We start from the raw sequence: 25,230 nt of genomic DNA, 5'->3' as shown, positions 1-25,230 counted from the left end.
ATGTCAAGAGTTTAGCTAAGTTACTCTATTGTATTGCTTTTGGATGTATGGATGTACCTGGACATCCATTTTGCTTGGCCAAGTGACCTACAGTGACCTTAAATGACACTTGCCCCCCTCATACAAGTACATACCCTAGATAGCAGCCAGCAGAGTCACCAGCAGATACAAGTTCCTATATGATTTCCCTAACAACCTTTGTGATCAACAGTTTCCCCTCCCACAGCCTTCCCTTGTGCATCCCTTAGATAAGACCTCCATGGGACTTACCAGAACCCTGAACTTTTGGTTTGAACTGACCAATCAAGCCTTAGCCTGAGAACCCCAAAGCAAAGCACAGACCCTAATAAAAGCACATACCCCAGGTCCTGCCATTCTCTCTGCCTGCATCCTGCCTTGACCACCCCATGTGGCCCCACAAGGAGTACCAGGTATCTCCTCCAGAACCTGTGAATAATAAACTTCTCTATTTCAATTTCTCTTGCAAGTTTTGGTTGAGATACAGTAGCATCAGGAGGACTGGCAGTGAGTCAGAACTTTCACAACCACCCATCCATAATTAGGCCATGCCTATCTCCACCCCAGTGTCTGTGAAAGACAGGTGGGGAGCAGTAATGAGATACTCTTACCCCTCCCAAACAGAAGCTTATCCTGTGGAGGCCTACTGGGAAGTGAAAACCCCACCCCACCTCAGGCGTCAACAGGATGAAATCAAGAACCTGAACTTCTGGTCTCACCTATAGGAACAAGTAAGCAGTACCAACTCTCTGTCAGAGAAGTGTCAGAAAAAAGTCACTAAAACAGAGGTGTTAGATAAGATCCAAAGTCTCAGAATATAACTCCCAAAATGTCCACATTAACTGAAAATCACTCAGCATATCAAGAACCAGAAAGAACTCAACGTGAATGAAAAAGGCAATCAAGTGATGCCAACACCAAGATGACAGAATGTTAGAACAATATGACAAAGGTTTTTACTCCAACACCATATGAATCAATGAACAATTATAAATATACGTCAAACAAATGAAAAATTAAAAGGCCTCACAAAAGAAATGGAAGCTATAGGTCTCCAGTTCAATTCCCAGTCAGGGCACATGCCACTGGGTCCCCATGGGAGCACACAAGAGGCAACCACACATTGACGTTTCTCTCCCTCTCTTTCTCTCTCCCTTCCCCTCTCTCTCTATAAGTAAATAAAATCTTTGAAAAAGAAAAAAAAGAAATGGAAGTTATAAAGAAGATGGCAGTTAAAAAGAAGAAATGGAAGTTATAAAATTTCCAAATGGAAATTTCAGAACTAAGAAACACAATATCTAAAATTTAAAAACTCGGTGAATGGAGGGAACACATGGAAGAATTGGTAAACTGGAAGATAAAACAACAGAAATTACCCAACCTGAACAGCAGAAAAAAAATAGACTTAAAAAAAATGAACAGAGCCTTAGAGCCTGTGAGACTATAATAGTCCAAAAAGGGCAGGGTTAAAAAAGTAATCGCTAAAAATTTTCCAAACCTGGCAAAGGATATAATTCGACAGACTCAAGAAGTTAAGTGAACCCCAAACAGAGCAAACCTAAAGAAATCTACTCCAAAACATATCATAATCAAACTTTTGAATGTTAAAAGAAAAAAAAATGTTGAAAGCAGCAAGAAAATACACATTACCTAGAGGGAAATAACAAATTCAAACAACAGTGGGTTTTTCATCATAAATCATGGAAGTCAAAGAAAGTGGCAGAATATTTTTCAAGTGTTGAAAGAAAAGAACCATCAACCCGTATACTATATCCAGTGAAAATGTTCTTCAGAAATGAGGAGAAAATCAAAGCATTTTCAGATAAAGAAAAACTAACAGAATTTGTTAGCAGCACACCTACCCTAAAAGAATGGATAAAAGATATCTAAACAGCAAAAAAATAAAAGAAGAAATCTTGGACCAACAGGGTCAATCCACCAACAAAATACAGCAATCCTAATGTGTATAAAAACAACAAAGCTGTTAAATATGTGAAGAAAAAAATTGATAGAACAGAGAGAGGAAATATGTAAATCCATAATTATGGTTAGAGATTTTAACATCCCTTTCTCAGCAATTGGTAGAATAACTAGAGAGAAAAGCAACAGGGATATAGACTAAAATCATCAATCAACAGGATGATTGATCTACATTTATAGAACATTCCATTAACAACAGTAGAATACACATTCTTTTTAAGTGCCCACAAAATATACACCAATAAGACCATATCCTGGACCATAGAAAAACATGTAACAAACTTAAAGAAGTGAAATTATACAGAGTGTATCTTTTGACCTCAATGGAATCAAAATAGAAATCAAAAACAGAAAGATATTAGGAAAATCTCTAAACACTTGGAAACTAGGCAAGAAAATGTTATATAATCCCGAATGAAAATAAAAATACACCATGAAATTTGGAGGACACAAAGGACTAAAAGAGAAGCCTGTAACATTAATGCACATTAAATAAGCAAAAACTCTCAAATCAATAACCTAAGTTCCCACATCAAGAACTTAGGAAAGGGCCATACTACCCAAAGCAATTTATAGACTCAATGCAATCCTTATTAGAGTACCCATGACATATTTCACAGATATAGAACAAACATTTCAGAAATTCATATGGAACCATAAACGACCCCGAATAGCTGCAGCAATTTTGAGAAAGAAGAACAAAGCAGGAGGGATCACAATACCTGATATCAAACTGTATTACAAGGCCACGGTAATCAAAACAGCCTGGTACTGGCATAAAAACAGGCACATAGACCAATGGAACAGGACAGAGAGCCCAGAAATAAACTCAAGTCTATACGGTCAATTAATATTTGACAAAGGAGGCAGGAGCATAAAATGGAGCAAAAACAGCCTCTTCAACAGATGGTGTTGGGAGATCTGGACAGCTACGTGCAAAAAAATGAAACTTGATCACCAACTTACGCCATACACGAAAATAAACTCAAGATGGATAAAAGACTTAAATATAAGTTGTAACACCATAAAAGTCCTTGAGAAAAACATTGGCAGGAAAATCTCAGACATTCCACGCAGCAACATCCTCACAGACACATCCCCTAAAGCAAGGGACATAAAGGAAAGAATAAACAAATGGGACCTCATCAAAATAAAAAGCTTCTGCATGGCTAAAGAAAACAGCACCAAATTACAAAGAGAACCAACAGTATGGGAAAACATATTTGCTAATGATACCTCAGACAAGGGCCTGATCTCCAAAATATAGAAAGAACTCACACGACTCCACTCCAGGAAGACAAACAACCCAATTAAAAAATGGGCAAAGGACTTGAACAGACACTTCTCCAAGGAAGACATACAGAGGGCCCAGAGACATATGAAAAGATGCTCAGCATCACTAGCCATCAGAGAGATGCAAATTAAAACCACAATGAGGTACCATCTCACACCAGTCAGAGTGGCCAACATAAACAAATCCACAAACAAATGTTGGAGAGGATGCGGAGAAAAGGGAACCCTAGTGCACTGTTGGTGGGAATGCAGACTGGTGAGGCCACTGTGGAAAACAATATGGAATTTCCTCAGAAAACTAAAAATGGAACTGCCCTTTGACCCAGCAATTCCGCTGCTGGGATTATACCCTAAGAATCCTGAAACACCAATCCAAAAGAACCTGTGCTCCCCAATGTTCATAGCAGCACAATTTACAATAGCCAAGTACTGGAAGCAACCTAAGTGCCCATCAGCAAACGAGTGGATCCAAAAACTATGGTATATTTACACAATGGAATTCTATGCAGCAGAGAGAAAGAAGGAGCTTATACCCTTTGCAACAGCATGGATGGAACTGGAGAGCATTATGCTAAGTGAAATAAGCCAGGCGGTGAGGGACAAATACCATATGATCTCACCTTTAACTGGAACATAATCAATAGAAGAAAAAAGGAAACAAAATATAACCAGAGACATTGAAGTTAAGAACAATCTAACAATAGCTGAGGGGGTGGGGGGAACAGTGGGAAGAGGGGATTACAGGAACTACTATAAAGGACACATGGACAAAACCAAGGGGGAGGGTGGAGGTGGGGGAGGGAGGTGGGTTCAGCTGGGGTGGGGTGGAGGGATGGGGAGAAAAGGCATACAACTGTAATTGAATAACAATAAAAATTAAAAAAAAAAAAAGAACTTAGGAAAGAAAAAAAAAAAACAAACCAGCAACAAAACCCAAAGCAAGCAAAAGAAAAAATAATAAAAACAGAAATCAATAAAATTTAACAGAACGACAACAGAGAAAAAAATAATGAAAAAAGGGCTTGCTCTCTGGAGAGATTATTAAAAATTAACAATCTTGCACAAGCCTGGCAAAGTACAAAAGAGAGAAAACAGAAGTGACCAATATCAGAAATAAAAGAGGATGTCATCACAGACTCTGCATATATCATGAGGATAACAGGGAATGCTATGAACAAATTTATGCATGCAATTTCACAACTTAGATAAAATGGACCAATGTCTTGAAAAACACAAACTACCACCAATTACCCAATTATGAGATAGAAAATAGGTATAGTTATATAACTATTAAGAATAGTGAATACATAATTTTAAAACTCCCAGAAAAAGAAATCTCCAGGCCCAGAAGGCTTCAGTGAAGAATTTTACAAAGCATTTAAAGAATTAACATCAGTTCTAAACAATCTATTCCAGAAAAAAGAGAAGCAAACATTTCCTGTCTCATTTTATGAAGTAGTATTTCCATAACAAACCAGACATTACAAAAAAAAAATACAATAACTACAGTCCTGACTGGCATGGCTCAGTTGGTTGGGTATCATCACACAAAGCAAAAGGTCATCGGTTCTATTTCTGGTCAGGGCACATGTCTGGATTGAGGGCCTAGTCCCTAGTTGAGATGCATGTGAGAGGCAACCAATTGATGTTTCTCACTGACGTCGATGTTTCTCTCCCTTTCTCTCTCCCTCCCATCTCCTCTGTCTAAAATCAGTAAATAAAAAAAATTAAAATTAAAAAAGTACAAACATCCCTTATGAATATAGACATCAGCATCCTTAAATTATTAGCACATACAATTTAGCAATATATACAAAGAATTATATACTATGACCAAGTGGGTTTTTTCCAGGTACACAAGGCTAGTTAATACACATATTTGAAAAGAAATCCATGTAATCTACCATTTTAATAGGCTAAAAAAGAAAAATCACATAATCATATCAATCAATGCAAAAAAAGCATCTGATAAATTTCAACATTCATTCACAATAAGAACTCTTAGAAAAATAGGAATAGAGGAGAACTTCCTCAACTTGTTAAAGGATATCTACAAAAAAACCCCCTATAGTTGGGTGGCTCAGTTGGTTGGAGTGTCATCCCACACACCAAAAGGTTGTGGGTTTGACTCCCAGTCAGGGCATATACCTAGGCTACAGGTTCAGTCCCAAGTTGGGACATGTACAGAAGGCTATTGATTGATGTTTCTCTCTCACATCAGTGTTTGTCTCTCTCGCTCTCTCAAATCAATACAAACATATCCTTAGGCGAGGATTACAAAAAAAAAAAAAAAACTACAGCTAACATTTTACTTAACGGTGAAAGACTGAATGCCTTCTTTCTAGGATCAGGACAAGGCAAGTATAGCCTCTCTCATCACTTCTATTCAACAAAGTGCTGGAAGGTCTAGCCAGTGCAATAAGGCAAGAAAAGGAAATAAAGGCACACAAAATCAGAAAGAAAACTGTATCTATTTACAGATCATTATCTACACAGAAAATCCCAAGGAATCTACCAAAAAAAGATCTTCTGGAGTAGGTGAGTTCAGCAAAATTATAGAACATATAAATACACACAAAAACCAGTTTACTTCTATATCCTAACAATGAACACATGGACACAATTAAAAATACAATACCATTTGCAATCACTTAAATATTTATTTAGGTGTAAATGCACAGGACTTACAGGCTGAAAACTATAAGCAGAAGAAAAAAATGAAAGATCAAAATAAATGGAGAAATATACTGTGCACATAAATTGGAAGACTCAATATAGTAAAAAAATACCAATTTTCCCCAAATCGATATACAAACTTACCGCAATCCCTATCAAAATCACAGCAAGATCTTTTGTAGGCATAGACAAGATTATTCTAAAATTTATACGGAAATGTGAAGAAACTAGAATAGCTAAAATAATTGTGAAAAAGAAAAATAAAGTAGGAGAAATCAATTTACACAATTTCAAGACATAATATAACTACAGTAATCAGGACTGTGTAGTATCAGTGGAGGAATAGATGCATAGACCAATAAAAAAGAGAGAACCCAGAGAAAGACCACATAAATATGTTCAACAGATAACTTTGCAACAAATGGGTGCTGAGTAATTTGACATCCAGCACAATGAAAAAGAGCCTCAACCTAAATCTTACAACTTATGCACAAATTAACTCAAAATAGATTATGTTAATTATAAGCCACAAAACTGTAAAACTTTTACCAAAAAAAGAGAGAGAGAGAAAAGGAGAAAATCTTCATGATTTTCATGATCAAGACAAGGCAAAGAGTTATTCATCTGACACCAAAAGTATAATCCATAAAGGAAAAGCTGATAAGGAGAACTTCATGAAAGCTAAAAACTGATGCTCTGTGAAAGTGTTAAGAGAATGAAAAGACAAACTAAAAACTGGGAGAAAATATTTGCAAACCACATATCCAACAAAGGACTAGTATCTAGAATATATAAAGAAATCTTAAAACTCAACATTAAAAAAACAAATCATCTGCAGAGACACAGAGAGACACTGCACAGAGACATCTACAGATGGCAAAAAAGCACACGAAAGGATGTTCAACACCATTAGCCATTAGGAAATGGAAATTAAACCATAACATAGTACCTCACATCTGTCAAAATGCTTAAAGTAAAAAACAGTGATAATACCAAATGCTGGTGAGGATGTGGAGAAACTGGATCTCTCATTCACTGCTAAAAAGAATATAAAATGGTACAGCCACAATGACAGTTTCTTACAAAACCAAACATAGCCATGTGGCCCAGAACTGCACTCTTGGTTATTTATCCCAGAAAAATGAAAATGTATATTCATGAGAGATCCAGGAAGGCGGAGGGGTAAGTGAAAACTACACTAACCTCCTCCCACAACCAATATGGAATTACAATTAAATTGTAGAGAAAGCATCTTGAATAAGCAACTAAACAATAGCTGGAGAGAAGCCTTATAACCAAGGACAGACATAAGAAACCATTCTCCATGAGACCGGTAGGGAGTGCAGAGGAGGCAGATGAGGGTTGGCTGGGCTTCCGCGGTCAACAGCTGAAGTTCTGGAGGGATATTTCAGCAGCAAGAGTGTTCCCCCGGAGTAGTGTGGGGTCTAAACCCCAATTTGGGACCCCCAGCCTACAACACCAGAGCCAGAAAGGAACCCAGATAACACCTAGTTGTGAAAAGCAGCAGGGTTTCTGTCTCCCAGGGAGAGTCTGCTGGAGATGCTAAGAGCCTCTTAAAAAGAGTCAACACACAAAATTTAATTTGTAACCACTTACCCTGGGCTCCAGCAGAAGGAGGGCAGAGTGGACTAGAGATGCTTGAGGAGAATCTGGGGTTGATGTCTCTGGAGAGAGAAATGACGGAATAGCCAAAAAGAACCCTGTGCTGAGTCATTACCCATAATATAGAATCCATCTTTCTCAAGCAGAGGGCTCCTCTCCAAGTGGCATCAGCCTGAAGAGAAGCAAGCGCCCCACCCAAAGGAATTACTCTGCCCCACCCAGTGGTGCTTAAACTGGGCTGCTGATTACAGCTTAAGGCTATATCATTGATTAGTTTAACAAACTAAGGCAGAAAATACAGAGGCAGCCAAAAAGGGAAGACAAAGAAACAGATACCACATGAAAGAACAAGAACAAGGGAATGCTCCAGAAAAAGAACTAGATGAAATGGAGGCAAGCAATTTATCAGATACAGCATTTACAGTAATAATTGTAGGGATACTTAATATCATGAAAAAAGACATAGAAACCATAAAAAAGGACCAGTCAGAAATAAAGAAAGCAATATCTAAAATAAGTAATACACTGGAAGGAATAAAGAGTAGGTTAGATGAAGCAGAGGGCTGAATCAGTGATTTGGAAGACAAGATAGAAAAAAAAAAAAACACCCAGGCAGAGCAGCAAAAAGAAAAAAGAATTTTAAAAAATGAGGAGAGCTTAAGAACTATTTTGGAAAACATGAAGCTTAACAACATCCACATCATGGGAATACCAGGAGATGAGAGTAAACAAGGGATCAGAACCTATTTCAGCCATGGCTGGTGTGGCTCAGTGGATTGAGTGCCAGCCTGGGAACTAAAGGGTCGTCGGTTCAATTCCTGGTCAGGGCACATGCCTGGGTTGTGGGCCAGGTCGCCAGTAGGGGATGCATGAGAGGCAACCACACATTGATGTTTCTCTCCCTCCCTTCCCCTCTCTCTAAAAATAAACAATAAAAAAACCTCAAAAAAAGAACCTATTTGAAGAAACAGTGACCAAAAACTTCCTAATCTGGTGAAAGAAGAAGACACACAAGTCCAGGAAACTCAGAGAGTCCCATACAAGTTGGACCCAAAGAGGCTTACACGGAGACACACCACAATTAAAATGACAAGGCTTAAAGACAAGGAGAAAATCCTAAAGCCATAAGAGAAAAGCAAGTAGTTATCTACAAGGCAGCAGCAATTGGACTGTCATCTAATTTCACAACAGCAACATTTCAGGCCAGAAGGGAGAGGCATGAAATATTCAAGGTGATGAAAAGCAAGGACCTACAACCAAGGCTACCTTGCCCAGCAAGGCTATCATTGAAAATTGAAGGAGAAATGGAGAAATAAAGGGCTTCCCAAACAAGAAAAAGCTAATGGAGTTTTTTAACACCAAATCAGTACTGCAACAAATGTTAAAGGGCTTGCTTGAAGAAGAAGAAAAAAGGAGAAAGCAGAGGAGGGGGAGGGGGAGGAAGAGAGAGAGAAAAGAAACAGGAAAATAGTCTAACAACAAAATGGCACTAAATACATATCTATCAATAATCACTTTAAATGTAAATGGCTTAAATGTTACAACCAAAATACATAGGGTAGCTGAATGGGTAAGAAAACAAGACCCATATATACACGGCCTCCAAGAGAACCATCTCAGATCAAAAGATACACACAGACTAAAAGTAAAGGGATGGAGAAAGATATTTCAGGTAAATGGAATGGGAAAAAAAATCTGGGATAGCAGTAAGAGACAAAGAAGGACACGACATAATGATAAAGGGAACAATCAAACAAGAGGATATAACCCTAGTAAACATTTATGAACCCAAAATAGCACCTAAATATGAGATGCAAATGATGATGGACATAAAGGGAGGGATAAACAGAAATATAGTCATAGTCAGGGATTTTAATACCCCATTGACTTCAGTAGATAGCTCTTCCAGACAGAAATCAACAAGGAGACAGCAGCCTTAAAAAAAAAACACTAGATCAAATGAATTTAATTGATATCATCAGGGCACTTCATCCCAAAGCAGCAGAATATACATACTTTTCAAGTGCACGTGGAACATCTTATAGATAGACTACATGTTAGGACACAAAACAAGTCTCAATAAATTTAAGAAGCCTGAAATCATATCAAGCATCTTCTCTGCCAAAAAGGCTATGAAACTAGAAATCAATCCCAAGAAGAACAATGAAAAACATGCAAAGACGTGCAAGCTAAATAACATGTTATTGAACAATGAATGGATTGACGACATCAAAGAAGAAATCAAAAGATACCTTGAAACAAATGAAAATGAGGACATAACAATCCAAACTCTGTGGAACTCTGGGAAAGCAATCCTAAGAGAGAAATTCATAGCATTACAGGCTATCTCAAAAAAAAAAAAAAAAAAAAAAGAAAGAAAGAAAGAAAAAGCTCAAATAAGCAATCTAACTTCACACTTAAAGGAACTTGAAAAAGAATAACAAAGCCCAAAGTGAGTAGAAGTAAACAATAATGATCAGAGCAGAAATAAATGAAATAGTCTGAAAAATGATACAGAAGATCAAGGAATCCAAGAGCCAGTTCTTTGAAAAGATTAACAAGATTGACAAACCTTTAATCAAACTCATCAAGAAAAAAAGAGAAAGGACCCAAATAAATAAAATCAGAAATAAAAGAGGAGAAGAAACAACCAACACCAAAGAAATACAAAGCATCGTAAGAAAATATTATGAGCAACTATATAAAAACAAACTAGACAACCTGGATGAAATGGAATAATTCCTAGAAACATACAATCTTCCAAAACTAAATCAGGAAGAATCAGAGAATCTGCATAGACAGATTGCACCTAGTGAATTTGAAGCAGTAATCAAAAAACCCTCAACAAACCAAAACCCTGAACCAGAACACCTCACGGGTGAATTTTACCATACATTTTGAGAAAAACTAATATCTCTCTTTCTCAAACTATTTCATAAAATTCAAAAGGAGATAAGCCTCTCACACTCATTTTACAAGGCCAGCATTATCCTAACTCCAAAACCAGATAAAGAAACTACAAAGAGTGAAAATATAGGCCAATATCTCTGATGATCATAGTCACTAAAATTCTCAACAAAATATTACCAAACCAAATATAGCAATACATCAAAAAGATCATACACCATGATCAGTGGGATTTACTCCAGGAATGCAAGCAAGGTTGGTACAATATGCACAAACAATAAATATGATTCACCACATAAACAAAATGAAGGATAAAAACCACCTGCTCATATCAATACAGGCATTTGATAAAAAAGCATTTGATAAAACCCAGCACCCATTTATGATAAAAATTCTCAACAAAGTAGGATTAGAGGGAACATACCTAAACATAATAAAGGCCATATATGACAAACCCACTGCTAGCATCCTACTCAACAGGCAAAAACTACTAGCATTCCCCTCAAGATTAGGAACAAGACAGGGATGTCCACTTTCATCTCCCTTACTCAACATAGTACTGGAAGTCCTAGCCACATCAATCAGACAAGAATAAGAAATAAAAAGCATCAAAATTGGAAAGGAAGAAGTAAAACTGCCATTATTTGCAGATGACATGATACTGTACACAGAAAACCCCAAAGATTTCACTAAGAAACTACTAGAACTGATAAATGAATTCAGCAAAGTAGCAGGAAACACAATTAACATCCAGAAATTAGTTGCATTTTTATATGCCAATAATGAATTAACAGAAAGGGAAATTTAGAAAACAAACCCATTCACAATTGCTACAAAAAGAATAAAATACCTAGGAAAAAACCTAACCAAAGATGTAAAAGACCTGTACTTGGAAAATTATAAGACACTGAAGAAAGAAACAGAAGACAGAAATAAGTAGGAGGACATATCATGCTCATGGATAGGAAGAATTAACATCATTAAAATGTCCATGCTACCCAAAGCAATCTATAGACTCAATGCAATTCCTATTAAGATTCCAATGATTATTTCACAGAACTAGAACAAATATTTCAAAAATTTACATGGAACCACAAAAGGCCCCTCACAGCAACAGCAATCCTGAGAAAGAACAAAGTTGGAGGAATCGTGCTACCTAATATAGTAATCAAAACAGCATGTTACTGGCATAGAAATAGACACATAGATCAATGGAACAGAATAGAAAGCCCAGAAATAAACTCACAGCTTTAGAGTCAATTAATACTTGACAGAGGAAGCAAGCACATACAATGGGCTAAAGATAGTTTATCAATAAATGGTGTTGGAAAAATTGGACAGATATGTGCAGAAAAATGAAACTAGACCACCTCCTGACATCATACAAGAATAAACTCAAAATGGACCAAAGACTTAAATGTTATACCTGAAACCATAAAAATCATAGAAAACATCATTTTCTTAGAAGAAGCAAAACATGTTTGCTTTTTCTTAGAAGCAAAATCTCGGACATTGCTCATAGCATTATTTTATCAGATATATCTCCCCAGGCAAGGGAAACAAAACAAAAAATTAACAAATGGGACTACATCAAACTAAAAAGTTTTTGCACAGTAAAGGAAATAATTTAACAAAATAAAAAGATAACCCACAGAATGGGAGAACATATTTGCCAATACATCTGGTAAGGGTTAATATACAAAATTTATAAAGAACTTATAAAATTCAACTCGAAAAAACCAAACCACCCAATTAAAAAACAGGCAAAAGACCTGAACAGACATTTCTCCAAAGAGGACAAAATGGATGGCCAATAGACATATGAAAAAATGCTCAACATCACTAATCATCAAACAAATGCTAGTTAAAACCACCATGAGATATCATATCACACCCATGAGAATGGCTATCATCAATAAATCAACCAACAACACAAATGCTGGTGAGGATATGGAGAAAGAGGAACCCTTCTGCACTGTTTGTGGGAATGCAAACTAGAGCAGCCACTGTGGAAAACTGTACAGAGATACCCCAAAAAATTAAAAATGGATCTGCCTTTTGACTCAGCTATAGGAGACCGTTCTTTGTGGCGGGGGCCCAGCTCCCACTCAGAAAGGCCAGTGGGAAGCGAGGTCCAGCACACAGGACCACACGCACGGATAGGTTCTCCTGTGGGGAATCAGGCCCTCATTGTACCTAGGCCACTTTAAGACTTGTTTTTTGCTAAAAACTCCCTCACCCTGAATTGAGGCAGCAAACGTTTACTGCATATCTTTAAAGTAACTTCCTAAAATCTATGCTGAACCTTCCAAGGATCAGTGTAACCAGCTTAACCACTTTTCCCTTTACATTTGCAAATATCCTTCCTCTTTTATGTAATTAGCAACAACCTCACCTTTGTTTTCTGTCACCATCTAACTGATCCTGTGCATAGTAAATGAGGATCATCCTCAATGTAATGTGCCCAGAAAAGCAATAAAAGCGTGTCAAGGGAAGAGTCATGGCGCTCTCCTCTTGTGAGAGTGGCCGCGTAGTCCCTTTTTCTCCACAGGATTTCTGTAGTCCGTGTGTATTTGTCTATTGCTGCCATGACATAGGATCCTGCTGGCCAGGATCCGCATCACTCAGTAATCACACTTTGGGAATATATCCAAAGAAACCCAGAACACTAATTCCAAAGAACATAAGCACCCCTATGTTCATAGCAGTGTTATTTACAATCACCAAGATGTGGAAGCAACCAAAGGACATTTACACAATGGACATTTACTACTCGGCCACTAAAAAGGAGAAAATTTCACCCTTTGTGACAATATGGATTGAGCTGGAGAACATTATGCTGAGTGAAATAAGCCAGTCAGAGAGACAAATACCATATGATTTCACTCATACGAGGAACCTAATGAACAAACTGAACTAACAGGGAAAATGGGGACAGACTCATAGATGGAGAGCAGGATGACAGCTAGGGGCAGGGGTACGGTAGGGGGTGGAGGGATAGAGTACAAAGGAAAAAGGACTCATGGACATGAACAATAGTGTGGTGACTACTGGGGGGAGTGGGGTACAAGGGGACTAAATGGATACAAAAAAGTATAATGCAGATTAAATCTTTAAAAATGTATGTATACATTAAAATCTTTACATAAGTGACTAGCAGCAGCTTTACTGGTAATAGCCAAAAAGTGAAAACAATATGGATGTCCTTCAACAGGTAAATGATAAACAAACTAGTTCATAATATGATGGTATACTACTACTCGGCGATAAAAATGAACAAACTACTGGTATATACAACAACCTGGACAAATCATCAGAGATTTGTGCTGAGTGAAAAAGTGAATCCCAAAGGTTGCAAACAACCATCTCACTCACATAACATTGTTGAAATGACAAAATTATAGATAGAGAGAACTAATTCCTGGTTACGAAGAGCTAAAGAGGGCCCTGGCCAGGTGGCTAAATTGGTTGGAGCGTCATCCCGTACAACAAAAGGCTGTGGATTCGATCCCTTGTCAGGGCACATACCTAGGTTGTGGGTTTGACCTTCTGTTGGGGTACATATGGGAGGCAACTGATGGATGTTTTTCTCTCTCTCCCTACATCACTCTTGAAAATCAATAAATCAATGAACATACCCTCAAGTGAGGATAAAAAAAAAAGAGCTAAGGAGGGGTAAAGGCAGGAGGGAAGTGGTTGTGGCAATCACAGAGTAGTATCAGGAATCACTGATGAAAATGTTTTGTATCTTAAATATACCAAAGTCAAAGTACTGATGCTGGTAGGCATTAGAGTTTTGTAAAATGTTACCATTGAGAGAAAATGGGTAAAGGATACAAAGAATCTCTGTTATTTAACAACTGCATGCGAGTCTACAATTATCTCAAAATAAAAATTAGGGTTTTTTTATGGCATTATCTCAAAATAACATTTTTTTAAATGGCATTTGTCTCCATGGGAAATATCAGCTAAAGCATTTGTCAAACGATTTTAATATTTCTAATTTTCTTGTTGACAGGCACTAGGAAATTCACCTCTAAAAACTAATTCCAAAGCATTTACCAAGTGCCTGTCATGTGTACCTAGGAACAAAGGAAACAGGCAAAGACAATGTAGATTCAGAGAGAGCTTATACTTTCTGATGAAGATAAAGAAGAACTGCAGTACTAAATTCAAGATAACATATTTCACTATTCCTGCCCCAAATAATAAGTATTTCCATATAAAACAAGCAGCACCTGACCAGTATATGACAAATTTATGTTTAAGTAATTCTAAAGAAAGTGTTTTCTTCTGTACTCCCAGCCAGTATAAAACTCTTCCCCAACAAAACCTCCTGCTTCCAAGCCCTGGTCTCTATGTCTCACCTCAGCCAAACCACCACCCTATCATCTTGTCTGGGCAGAAACAGGTGAGGGGAACGGAGATCATACACATGTGTGTCACACATACACACGCTCACTCTTCTCTTACACCCACCTTGCTGTAATTCCTCTGAATATGAACACCTGAAGAGGGGAATGGCAAAGCAGAGGGACTAGTTATGGCTTCCACTCACTATAGTTATGCTATCAGAAAAGGAAAAGACACAAAAAAGAAGAGGAGGGAGGGACAAAGGAGAGAAAAGTTATGCTTCAGTCTTATCCTACCCCCTCAGCTTTTACCTCCCTTAGGTTTCATGAAACCAAGACTGCCAAATCTGCCCCCTCTCCCCACTCCTTTCCCAGAAGCATTTCCCAAGTACCTCCCTCCCTTTATAACACTCTAGTCCCCTCCTAGGTTTCCTGGGAGTCACATTCCAAGAAACTGGAAAATAAATACCAAATGAATAGAATTCATCATTTGTTAATACTGTAACCCCTGCCTTCTAGTAAAGCTTTGCTATAACTGTAGTACGTTTTTTAATGATAGGTTACTTTTAGAAATGAGAGGTTTAGTTTAAAACAAGAAACCTAGTATTAAATTACTATTCACACCCACTGGGCAAGAACTGCTTTCACTACCGGTAATGTACCTTGCCTGACTGACTTTACATTGAGACCCAGCAAGTGAAGCCACTGAGCAGTGAAAACTGCTATCCCAAGAATGTGAGGGCAAGCTATCATTATGACAATAGCCTCTCTACTAATTGGGACATGTTGATTAGGCTGCATGGCTCCTGAGTTCCTTATCTTCCCTTAACATCTCAGGAGTTCTGTTTCCAAGGCTGGGAGATCTCCACAGAGATTACATGGTAATTCTGGTGCAAGACTCCCTGCACCAGAATTAATGGATTGGGTTGGCCAAAAAGTCCGTTTAGTTTTTTCCATAAAATAAAAGACGTATTTTCCATTTTCACCAATAACTTTATTAATTTGAATATTTTGAGTACATTGGCTGTCTCCTGCTATTGGCTTCTAGTGTGTAGAGGCCAGGGATGCTGCTAAACATTTTCCAATGCAGAAGACAGCCCGACAGCAAAGAATTATTTGGCCAAAATGTCAATAGTGTCATGAAACTTCACAAACTGCTTGACATGTTTGATCAGTCACAGCACCTTCTCCATACACTACACTATCTTTTTTTGCACTTCAGTTGCTTTTTTACCTTTCTTGAATAAAGCATAATATACTGAAAATGTTGCATATCTTCTTCCACCTTCAATATTAAAATGGCTGCACAAAAATTCACCAATTTTGATAAGTTTTTTTTAGTGCATGTTGATATGACAGCTGTCACAATGCAATCTAACAAAATTGTTTCAAATGAAGTTAGAGACAACTAAGCACTACTAGAGCCATGGTAGTGGAAAAAAGTAACAAACTTTTTGGCCAACTTAATACTTCAGCCCATAGTTTCATATTCAGTTCTAATCAAATTAGTTGGTTTTCAAGTCGTGTCTAATCAGAAGGAATACATTTCACACATAGAAAAGCACTTCTTTCATTCAATTACCATGAGTTGAATGCCTAAGAAGTGCCAGGCACTTGGAGATTGGTATTGACCAATACACAGTGATCCCCATCCTCCCTGGCTTATGTAGAGGGGGCTCGGACAGAAGAATAAATTAAAATAAAAATAATTGTAAATAAAACAATTACAAAGTGTGACAGTTGCTAACATGGCTATAAACAGAGCTGAGGCACTTGCACTTTCTCCAGATACAAAGAGCAATTTCCTTTCTAACACAATCAAAATACAGAATTAAAAATTCATATAATTTATTGGCCCCAAAGGTACTCTAAAATTTATTTTTAAAAATTAAATCCCAGCCCTGGTCAGGTGGCTCAGCTGGTTGGAGTATCAACCCATACACCAAAAGGTTGTGGGTTCAATTCACAGTATGACACATACCTGGGTTGAGGGTTTGATCCATACAGGAGGCAACCAATCAATGTTTCTCTCTCCCTCTCTTTCTCTCTCCCCTTCTCTCCCTCTCCTTTCCTCTCTCTAAAATCAATAAACATATCCTCAGGTGAGGATTAAAAAAAAATTAAATCCCAGATGCTGGCTTGTTACCATTTTTATGTTAAAAGCTGAATGCCATTCCAATCCCTAGAATAGAAGTGGTAAGTGAAGGGCTTAAGGCAGCATTTCCATAGGTGGAGTCAACGTCTCAGTGACCCACTTCCAAAAATGGGTCACTGAGAAGTGGGGGAAGGAAGCAGGAAGTAGGCCAAAGAGCATACCTTAGGGTATTTCAAAACTTGGCCTAGAGTGGGACACTCCTAATCCTTGTCAAGATCACTCAGTACCTTGGTCCCTGGGATCCACAATCCTTATATAGTTCCATACCTCAGTTGCTTTAAGCAACTTTTGTAGACTCACCTGGGCACAAAACCACCTTGTGGAAATTTTTTTTTAGAAAGTGAGATAGATTCCAAACAAGCAACCGACAAATCAACCCCACTTAAATTGGAGACTGCCAAGATAAAACATTAATCTTGCTTTCTACAATGTTTAAATCCAGTCAAAACTCAATCATACCGACAAATCTTTAAGTGTTTAAGGAACTTTTATTTTATTTTTTAAGATTTTATTTATTTTTAGAGAGAGGAGAAGGAAGGGAGAGAGGTAGAGAAACACTGATGTTTGAGAGAAACCTCAATTGGTTGCCTCTCACAAGCCCCCAACCAGGGAACTGGCCCGCAACCCAGGCACGTGCCCTGACCGGCAGTAGAACCCAGGACCTTTCTGGTTTGTGGGAGGATGCCTAACTCACCGAGCCACACCAGCCAGGGCTTTAATGAACATTTTTAAAATTACATTTTTATATGTAACTAATCTTTTCAAATATGCCAAACACAATAAGCTAATATTAAACCCTACTGACTGGCAGATACAGTTAACTACAAATTTGATCCACACAGGCAATAATCTGAATTTCCATCATGGAAGCTGCAAGCACTAATGATGGGGCAAAAATGAATCCAGGCTTTATCTGGGCCTCAGAGGGAAAAAACAGGTCTGAACTGTCATTTTGGAAGAAAATTACATTTCTTCCAATTCAAATGTAATTTCTGCAAATTTAACTCCAACACTTTTCTTAATTTGCTTGACTTTGCTTCCTCAAACAAAATTATTCATAGACTGAAGACTAGATTTGTTCCATGCTACTGTACCTCCACTTCTTCCCATTTTATAAAACCTGACCTACATTAATTAAGTTAGTAAATTACTTCTGAAAGCCTCCACCTGGTCCTTCTCTCTAAACACCTACAGTTGTAAACAGGGAAAGATTTGTAGTCTGGTCCTCTTATCACAAATTAAGGATTAAAAGGGAATGATCTCTCTTTTTAATGATCTACAGAGAATTTTCCACCAATTCCCTCTCTTCACCCACTCCTTTGTAACCACCAGGAAATTCTCCCTTTAGTCTCTTAGCCCTCACCCTCAAACTCTCCCATCCACCTGAGCTGCTGCTCCTTGCTGTTCCCATGGAGAACACCTGCCCCCCTCAGTCTCATCATTCTAATGACGTCCCATCTCACTCAAAATAAAAATCTTAGTCCCTACAAGGGTCAAGCTCTGCATCATTTAATCAGCCTGCCATCTCCTTAACTTTTCAACCTCATCTCTTTTCACTCCTTCCCTCACTCCGTGCTCGCACCTTTACACTAATTTTCTGCCTGAAATGCTCCTTCCTCTCTTTGAGGGTCTTTCTCAAATGTTGCCTTCCCTTAACGCTCCACCCACCCCTCCCACGTAAAACTATAAACTTCCAACTTCCTATCCTCTAACCAACTTTCCATTTCACTTATTTCATTAACTATTATTCCCAGTATAGGTTCTAGGAATGCAAGAATTTACCTGTTTTGTTCACTGCTGTATCCCCGACGCCGAGAACACTGCGAGTTACCTGACAAGAGTGGAGTAAATATTTGTGAGTGAATCAAAGTGTTATTCACAGTGGGATGTTTGCTGGGCACCAGGCCCCAGCCAAGTTTGTTAAAGTCGGGGTGCGGAAGACACCGTCCCGACTTTAAGGCACCAGATGGAGAACAGGGCTGCAAACTAAGGCCACGGGCAAACGTGCCAAATGCTTACAGGACGAGGCCCTGGCTTCGCCTTTCGGGAAACCAGTTCAGCTTCCCATCATCGCGCAATTCTCTGGGCAGCTCCTCTAGATTCCTGAGATAAGCGGGGACTCTCTTGCACTCCCCAATCCTGAGAGGTTACACATCCAGCGGTGCAACTTCCGGCCTCTTCAGGCCCGCCGGGCACAGGGCTTAAACAAACTTAAAAGTCTCTGCTCTTCAGCCTCCACCCCCTCTCCTTTGCCCTGGGGGCCACTCCCCACAACGGGCTGGGACAGAAGCCCGCGCAGACCGCAGCGCTTTCTCCACCACCTACACCCTACTTCCGCTGTCCACAACTGCTCCCGGAGTCCCGTCGGCTTTTGTGTGCGCGTGCGCGAGCCCACCCACGTGGGTTCGGATGAGGCCGGCCTCTCCGCGGAGCGTGGCCTCGCCCTAGCGTAGAACTGGCTTCTGATTGGCTGTCCATCCCCCACGGAGCCAAGTTGGAGAGGCCTGCGACTGCGCCTGCAAAGGCGCCGCCAGTCGAGTCTTGAGCTACATCATTCCGCTCTTCGCCGCCTCCGCCAGCTCTCTGTAATCCCGCCAGCATGTCTCAGGTATAACGCGTGCCCAGCTTGGCTACGAAAGTGCAGCGGGGCGGGAAGCCGATGTCGGGACTCTCCCGCAGCAGAACCCTGAAAGGTCTCTCTCTTCCCGGCTCCGCTGTTGCTCCTGGACCCATGCCCAGCTCTGTGGACTAAGCCTTGTGAGCGGAACTTTACGGTTTGGGGATCTCAACACCGCTATCCAAACTGTAACTGCTGAGAAGTTGCTCATCGAGTAGACTTCGCGGTGAAGCAGTGAGGGTCCGAGGTAGAAAGATTAAACGTAGAGGGTTGCATGGATTGAAGGAGCAAGAGGACCGAGGTCCCCCACCAGGAAGGACTGGACGGGAGTAGGGGCGCTATGCAGAATGGGGAAGCAAGGAGGCGGTGGCTGAGAGCTTGGAGGTCAGGAGAAATAGGGGCCCAGTATCCGGCTTGCGAGAAGGGGAGAGTGCGCCGAGGAAAGAGGTGACCCAGAGGCTTTTCCCTTCCTTGAATGTAGACGCTTTTCCGAGACCGAGCTGTGTGGGGCGACCTTTGTCTCCTCTTCACCTCACTCTAGCCCGGTACTGGGACAGAGGTTAGCGCTGGATTTCCCAAACCCAGGGGAAGGGGCCCAGCAAGACTCAGGCCGCTGACCCTGCTGTACTCATAACTTGCCGCCTTCTCAGCTGTTTCAAGCACCTGTGCCACCCCTATCCACAGATAGGACTTCACTGGGACCCTAGCCATTCCCCAGTGTGACCTGGTAGTGGCCAGGCAGTAGGCCGCGCTGCTTTTCCTGCCCGGTGCACTCTCACTACAGGCAGTCTTAGCCTGTCTCCTTCACCACTGTATTTCCAGTACCTGACACCTGGTATAGTGAGAGCTCCCTTTACATAGTTGTTATTGAAATAAGTGAACCTATGTGCTTCCCATCTTTGTTTTGCTGAATCTTTGTAGCTGACCTGTTGTGTAGATATGGGGAGCACTGATTTTCCTCACCTGCGTTACAGGAGTGCTGCCATTGCAACTCCTGCATCCCCATTACTGAGCTCTATTCTGGCCTCACCCCTCTCTGGCGTTTAGGCTGAGTTTGACAAAGCTGCTGAGGAGGTTAAGCACCTTAAGACCAAGCCAGCAGATGATGAGATGCTGTTCATCTACAGCCACTACAAACAAGCAACTGTGGGTGACGTAAATACAGGTATGCCGAGATGAGTTTGAGTTTGGGAGGGCCACTGTTCATCGAAGCTAACTCAGCAGCCTTGATTGGTTTTGGAACTCTTAATCTGTGGGAACCTCATTCAAAACCACCAAGGTCCTACTCTTTGGGTGGGGCATGGTAATTTTTCATGATGTTCCAGGGATTTAAGCTGGGAGAGGGTCCCCAGAGACATGTTCCTGGTTTACTGACCCTGTACTATTCTTGTTTCTTGATAGCTCAGATAGCAGAATTCAAATCATAGTTTTGAAAGGACTTTACTGACTGTCAGGAGCTTTTCCCATCTACTTGGGAGGAAGCAAAGGCCCCCAGTTTGGAAGACCCACAAACTCTCAGCTCAGTAGTAGCTTTGTTGAAACATACTGCTTGCACCCTAGATAGGCAAGATCAAAGTCTCAGAGCACTTGGCAGTGGGGCCTAGCCTAAATCAGGAGTAAAGGAGCAGTTGGCTTCCTGGGCCAGGTCAGAGCATTTGGGCTGAAACATTCCCTGTTGAAAAATCTTGGTACAGATTTTGAGGCCATAGTTTGAATATACCATATTCTATAATACTGCCCTTTCTGCCTTGGCCAATTTTCACTCCGCCTCCAAGGTCCCTGAAACTCGAGTGTATACTGAGGCAACAGCATAGTTCAGTCCATGCAGGGACTCAGAGGTGGTGGCCATGGCACCACAAAAGGTCACCCCTACCCCTTTCTGTTCAAGAGGATGAGCATGGTCCCCAATTCCACTGCAGTTGGGGTGGAGCAGGTGGGCTGGCTATGAGCCAGCTGGATACATGAGAGGGTACCCAGAGGTAACGATCTGGGCAAAGTCAAATCAAACTTGGGTTCACAGGAGGAGCTGAGTTGAGAAAGTTCTTATGGTAAGGGTGAGTCTTACAGTGGGTTTAAAATCTCTGTATCCTCCTGGGAACGGGAAGGAGAGATGAAGAGAGGGTGGCTGGGGGGGCTGAGATAGTCTTCAACGAAGCAGTATTTTTTACAGAGACTGGCCCTGCTGTGCTTTTATAGGAGGATAGGTAGACTGGCTTAGGAATCTATCACTTCTTGATCGGGGGGTATCGGCACACTCTAGGACTTCACGGGCCAATTCAGTAGCTGCTAGCCACACGTCGTTACCTAAATTTAAACTAAAATGGTTTTTTAAGAAAATAAAGTCAAAAGTTCTGTCTTCACTCGCACAAACTACCATTCCCGGAGCTCAGTTGCGTAAGAGATAAATAGCCCTTGCGTTGGATAATGCAAATGTACAACGTTTCCATCATTGCAGAAGGGCTGTTGGGATGTGCTGCTCTAGGATTTGCTTGATGACTGCAGGTTCGGTTTCTCCCAGGTAGCCTGGGAATGCATCCCTAAAAGCACTTAGGAAGATGTGATGTTCTGCTGACAGTGGTACAGGCTGTGAGCACTATGACTGTTCCTCGGTCTCTGTTCTCAGCATGGCTGGAAATGAGGTCAACAGGGAAGGAGTGCATGTGTTTCCCAAGTGCAACTGGTAACAAGTGTGTAAGCATAAAATCATGGGATAACTTAAAACTTGCTGTCAGGAAAAAAACTCCCCAAAATCAACAAGAAATAGACTAACACTTTGGTAGAAAAATGAGCAAGGATACGAACATACAGTTCACAGAAAAAGACACCCAGAAAACTGAAAAAAAAAACAATGCACGAGACAGAGAAATGAAGTGGGAGGGAAACTTTATACCATTCCCCTTTGTAGCATTTGGGTTTTAAGCCATGTGCATGGATGTAGTGCTTCTTTTTTGTTTGTTTGGGTTTTGTTTTTTTGTTTTTTTGTTTTTTGCTTTGTTTTAATTAAAGTATAATACAGTTTTTTTAAGGAGAAGTATTGGAATTACTTAACTTAGACAAGGACTCTCTAGTAATGTGAACAGTTTTCCTCTTACTTTCTCTGGATTTTAACTTTGGATTTGTGTATGCTGTTCTAGGCCTGTTTTACTTCATAACAGAGTGTGAAAGGGATAGGTGTAATGAAAGATGGCTTTCGTGGCAAGAGAGTTGAAAAAGTTTTCCATTAGAACTTGAAGGAGATATAATGTCTTTCCTTTCTTCTTGAAGAACGGCCTGGGATGTTGGACCTTAAAGGCAAAGCCAAGTGGGATGCCTGGAATGAGCTGAAAGGTAATTGTTCTAATCAGTTTCCCTCATTTGTGAAGCCCAGTAATGAAATACTCTTGATTATGGAGTGCAGGGGGTGAGGAGAGAAAACAAAGAGGATGAGGCACATGCCAGAAACCAGCTTGACCTGTGTCACAATGGAAGAAAACTGGGCCACCTACTTTTTCTCCTGATATCATTAATGCCTTTTCCAAAAGTGCCATCTCCAAGCATTTGTACCATCTGGAGAGGAGGGACAGGGACCAGGCCACAGAGAAACTGATTGGAAGGCTATCTGGATAGTTGGCAAGGACTTTATATATATTCAAAATAAGAAGTGGATTTCTGCTCATACCTTCCTCTCTCCCACAAGGCCAGGCAGTGACCCCATCACCCAAGCAGCCCTCCCCAGTTCCCTTTCAACCAGAAAGGCACAAAAAAAAGAAAGGAATGAGCTAATGCATGGCAAGCTTCTGGCACTCATAGGCTCAGTGAATGGAGCTATTATATGCTAAGCAACAGCAGCCAAGAAGTGTCTCAGCTCCAACTTAATCACGTGCCACCTGCAGCAGCAAGCCCTGAAAGTTGGCACTAAAGTGCCTGCAAGCTTTTGTGTTCTTGCTAGCTAGTTTCTGAATAAGCTCTCTGTCTTCCTGCAAATGAGAAACCCTTGAATTCAAAAAAGACCAGAATACGATAAAAAAACACTCCTAGGATTTACAAGTAACTGGAACAGGAATGCCTGTCTGACTCTCCATTTTCTTTGGGCATTTCCATACCACCCTCAAGCCCCATGCACTCTAGTGCTTCAGGTGCGCCCCGTTTCCCAGCAAGTATCTCTTCTTCACTATGGAATCCAGGAAGCTAGGTGTTACTGTCTCTGAAGGATATAGTCAGTGTCTCTTATGCAACAGCAGGAAAGCAAAAATTTGCCTCATTCCCCTCCAAGAGCCAGCTGCTTTTGCTCAGAGTTCTCAAAACTTTTCTTGTAGCTTCTTTCTGGGGAGAAGAGAGTGCCTCACTTTGCTGTTTCACTGCCAGCTTAAGAACCCAACGGAGAAATGGCCAACCATGAGAGTCGTCAGGACTGGCAAAGCCACCGTGGCTCCCTACCTTGGGCTTTCTTGCCTGTCTGGAGGGCCCAACCTTTCTCCCGAGGCTCAGGCTAACCACTCACAATGGCCAGCAGACCATTGGCAAGCCTCAGGACAGCCACATACATTGGTTCAGTGCTTTACGGAGCATTCACTGTGGGCCAGGTTTCTCAAGTAGTTTAAATCAAATCCTGGCCAAGTCTCTGAGGTGTAGGTAGTAGGAGTCCCTCTCTACTAAGGAGTCCCCAGTGAGAAACTGAGCCTCAGAGCATTAAAGCAGGGCTGTCTGGGGCTCTAAGGCTGCTGATTTTCTGCCATGCTGCCCCTCTGACAAACAGTCTGTTGGTTCCTTACAGGGACTTCCAAGGAAGACGCCATGAAAGCTTACATCGACAAAGTAGGGGAGCTGAAGAAGAAGTATGGGATCTAGGTATGGCTGGCAGCCATGCATTTCATCTAAACTATGGTCATCCCTTGTTTTTCTAATGATGCCAATGGAGTAAAATAACAAATCAGCCCTCTTCGTGAACACTGTCCAGACTACGGCTCTAACAGATTAAGGAGCTGAAACGTTACTGACCTTGCTGAGTAGTTTTTGTCTCTAGGTCAATTAAAACTGCATTTAATATTTTAAGTCTTTGGTCATCTGGTTTCTTGAAATAATTTACTCTGTCCCAATGTCACTTGCTCACTTTCTTTTTCTGAAGATTTTGTCTGGAAGTGTTTGAGCCCTTGTCCTGTGCCAGGAGTGTGAGGCTGGCGATCTCACCTGATCTAGGCCTGGAGTACGATCACCTCCTGTGGGGAGGAAAAGGGTTACAGGAGGGGCCTTTTCTACTTCCTTCTCCCTCCCAATTCTAACTGCACCCATCGGGCGGGCTGGCAGAGCCTTCAGTCTGCAGGTACTTAAGCACTCTGTCAGAAACATTGCTGGCCTCGTGCTCTGAGGAAGGCAGGGCTGACAATTTGAGGTTTGTCTCGGGTCCAACCAGTCCACAGTTCCAGAGCAAGGACAAAGGAGTGAAGTCTGCATCTGCCACGGGGCATTCTCGGAGGCCCAGGGGAAGCTTGGCCACAGATAGCTGGGCAGGCAAAAATGAGCAGGGGAAGGGAGATCAGGACCCAGGAGGGACAAGGGGTTAGGCTGCAGAGAAGAAGGACTGGAGCTTGACCCTGGATTCTGTAGGTTGTTGAAAAGTGAAAAAGAAAAAA

At 40.7% G+C, this 25,230-nt stretch overlaps 2 protein-coding genes across 7 annotated transcripts in view; one reads left to right on the top strand and one right to left on the bottom strand.

Moving 5' to 3' along the window:
• The window catches only part of C2H2orf76 (chromosome 2 C2orf76 homolog), a 102,603-nt gene extending 83,229 nt beyond the window's left edge, over window positions 1-19,374 (bottom strand). For 2 of the 6 annotated variants that reach the window (XM_045203065.3, XM_045203064.3), the window contains exons 1-2: window positions 19,024-19,372; window positions 18,787-18,835 (exon numbers count right to left, since the gene is read on the bottom strand). The gene's annotated coding sequence lies outside the window, so the exon portion shown is untranslated. Of the gene's footprint in view, window positions 1-7,584; window positions 7,653-14,976; window positions 15,066-18,786; window positions 18,836-19,023 lie in introns of all 6 variants that reach the window. The other 4 variants (XM_045203066.3, XM_045203068.3, XM_053918587.2 and 1 more) reach the window with 4 other exon arrangements.
• An 80-nt stretch (window positions 19,375-19,454) lies between these two features.
• Window positions 19,455-24,652, top strand: DBI (diazepam binding inhibitor, acyl-CoA binding protein). Its single transcript, XM_024569676.4, has 4 exons — window positions 19,455-19,612; window positions 20,669-20,786; window positions 22,886-22,948; window positions 24,375-24,652. Exons 1-4 carry the CDS (start codon window positions 19,604-19,606, stop codon window positions 24,446-24,448), a joined length of 264 nt encoding a protein of 87 aa, XP_024425444.1. The 5' UTR covers window positions 19,455-19,603; the 3' UTR covers window positions 24,449-24,652.
• The last annotated feature ends 578 nt before the right edge of the window (window positions 24,653-25,230 follow it).

Source organism: Desmodus rotundus, chromosome 2, assembly GCF_022682495.2.
Source record: "Desmodus rotundus isolate HL8 chromosome 2, HLdesRot8A.1, whole genome shotgun sequence".
NCBI lineage: Eukaryota > Metazoa > Chordata > Mammalia > Chiroptera > Phyllostomidae > Desmodus > Desmodus rotundus.
Note: the sequence above shows the minus strand (reverse complement) of the source record. Positions and strands in the feature narration are given on the sequence as shown.

Bases quoted from the DNA above. Each gene is read 5' to 3' on its own strand.
- DBI (XM_024569676.4), top strand. The intron at 20,787-22,885 runs GTATGCCGAGAT...TTCTTCTTGAAG, and splicing joins TGTGGGTGACGTAAATACAG to AACGGCCTGGGATGTTGGAC. The intron at 22,949-24,374 runs GTAATTGTTCTA...GGTTCCTTACAG, and splicing joins TGCCTGGAATGAGCTGAAAG to GGACTTCCAAGGAAGACGCC.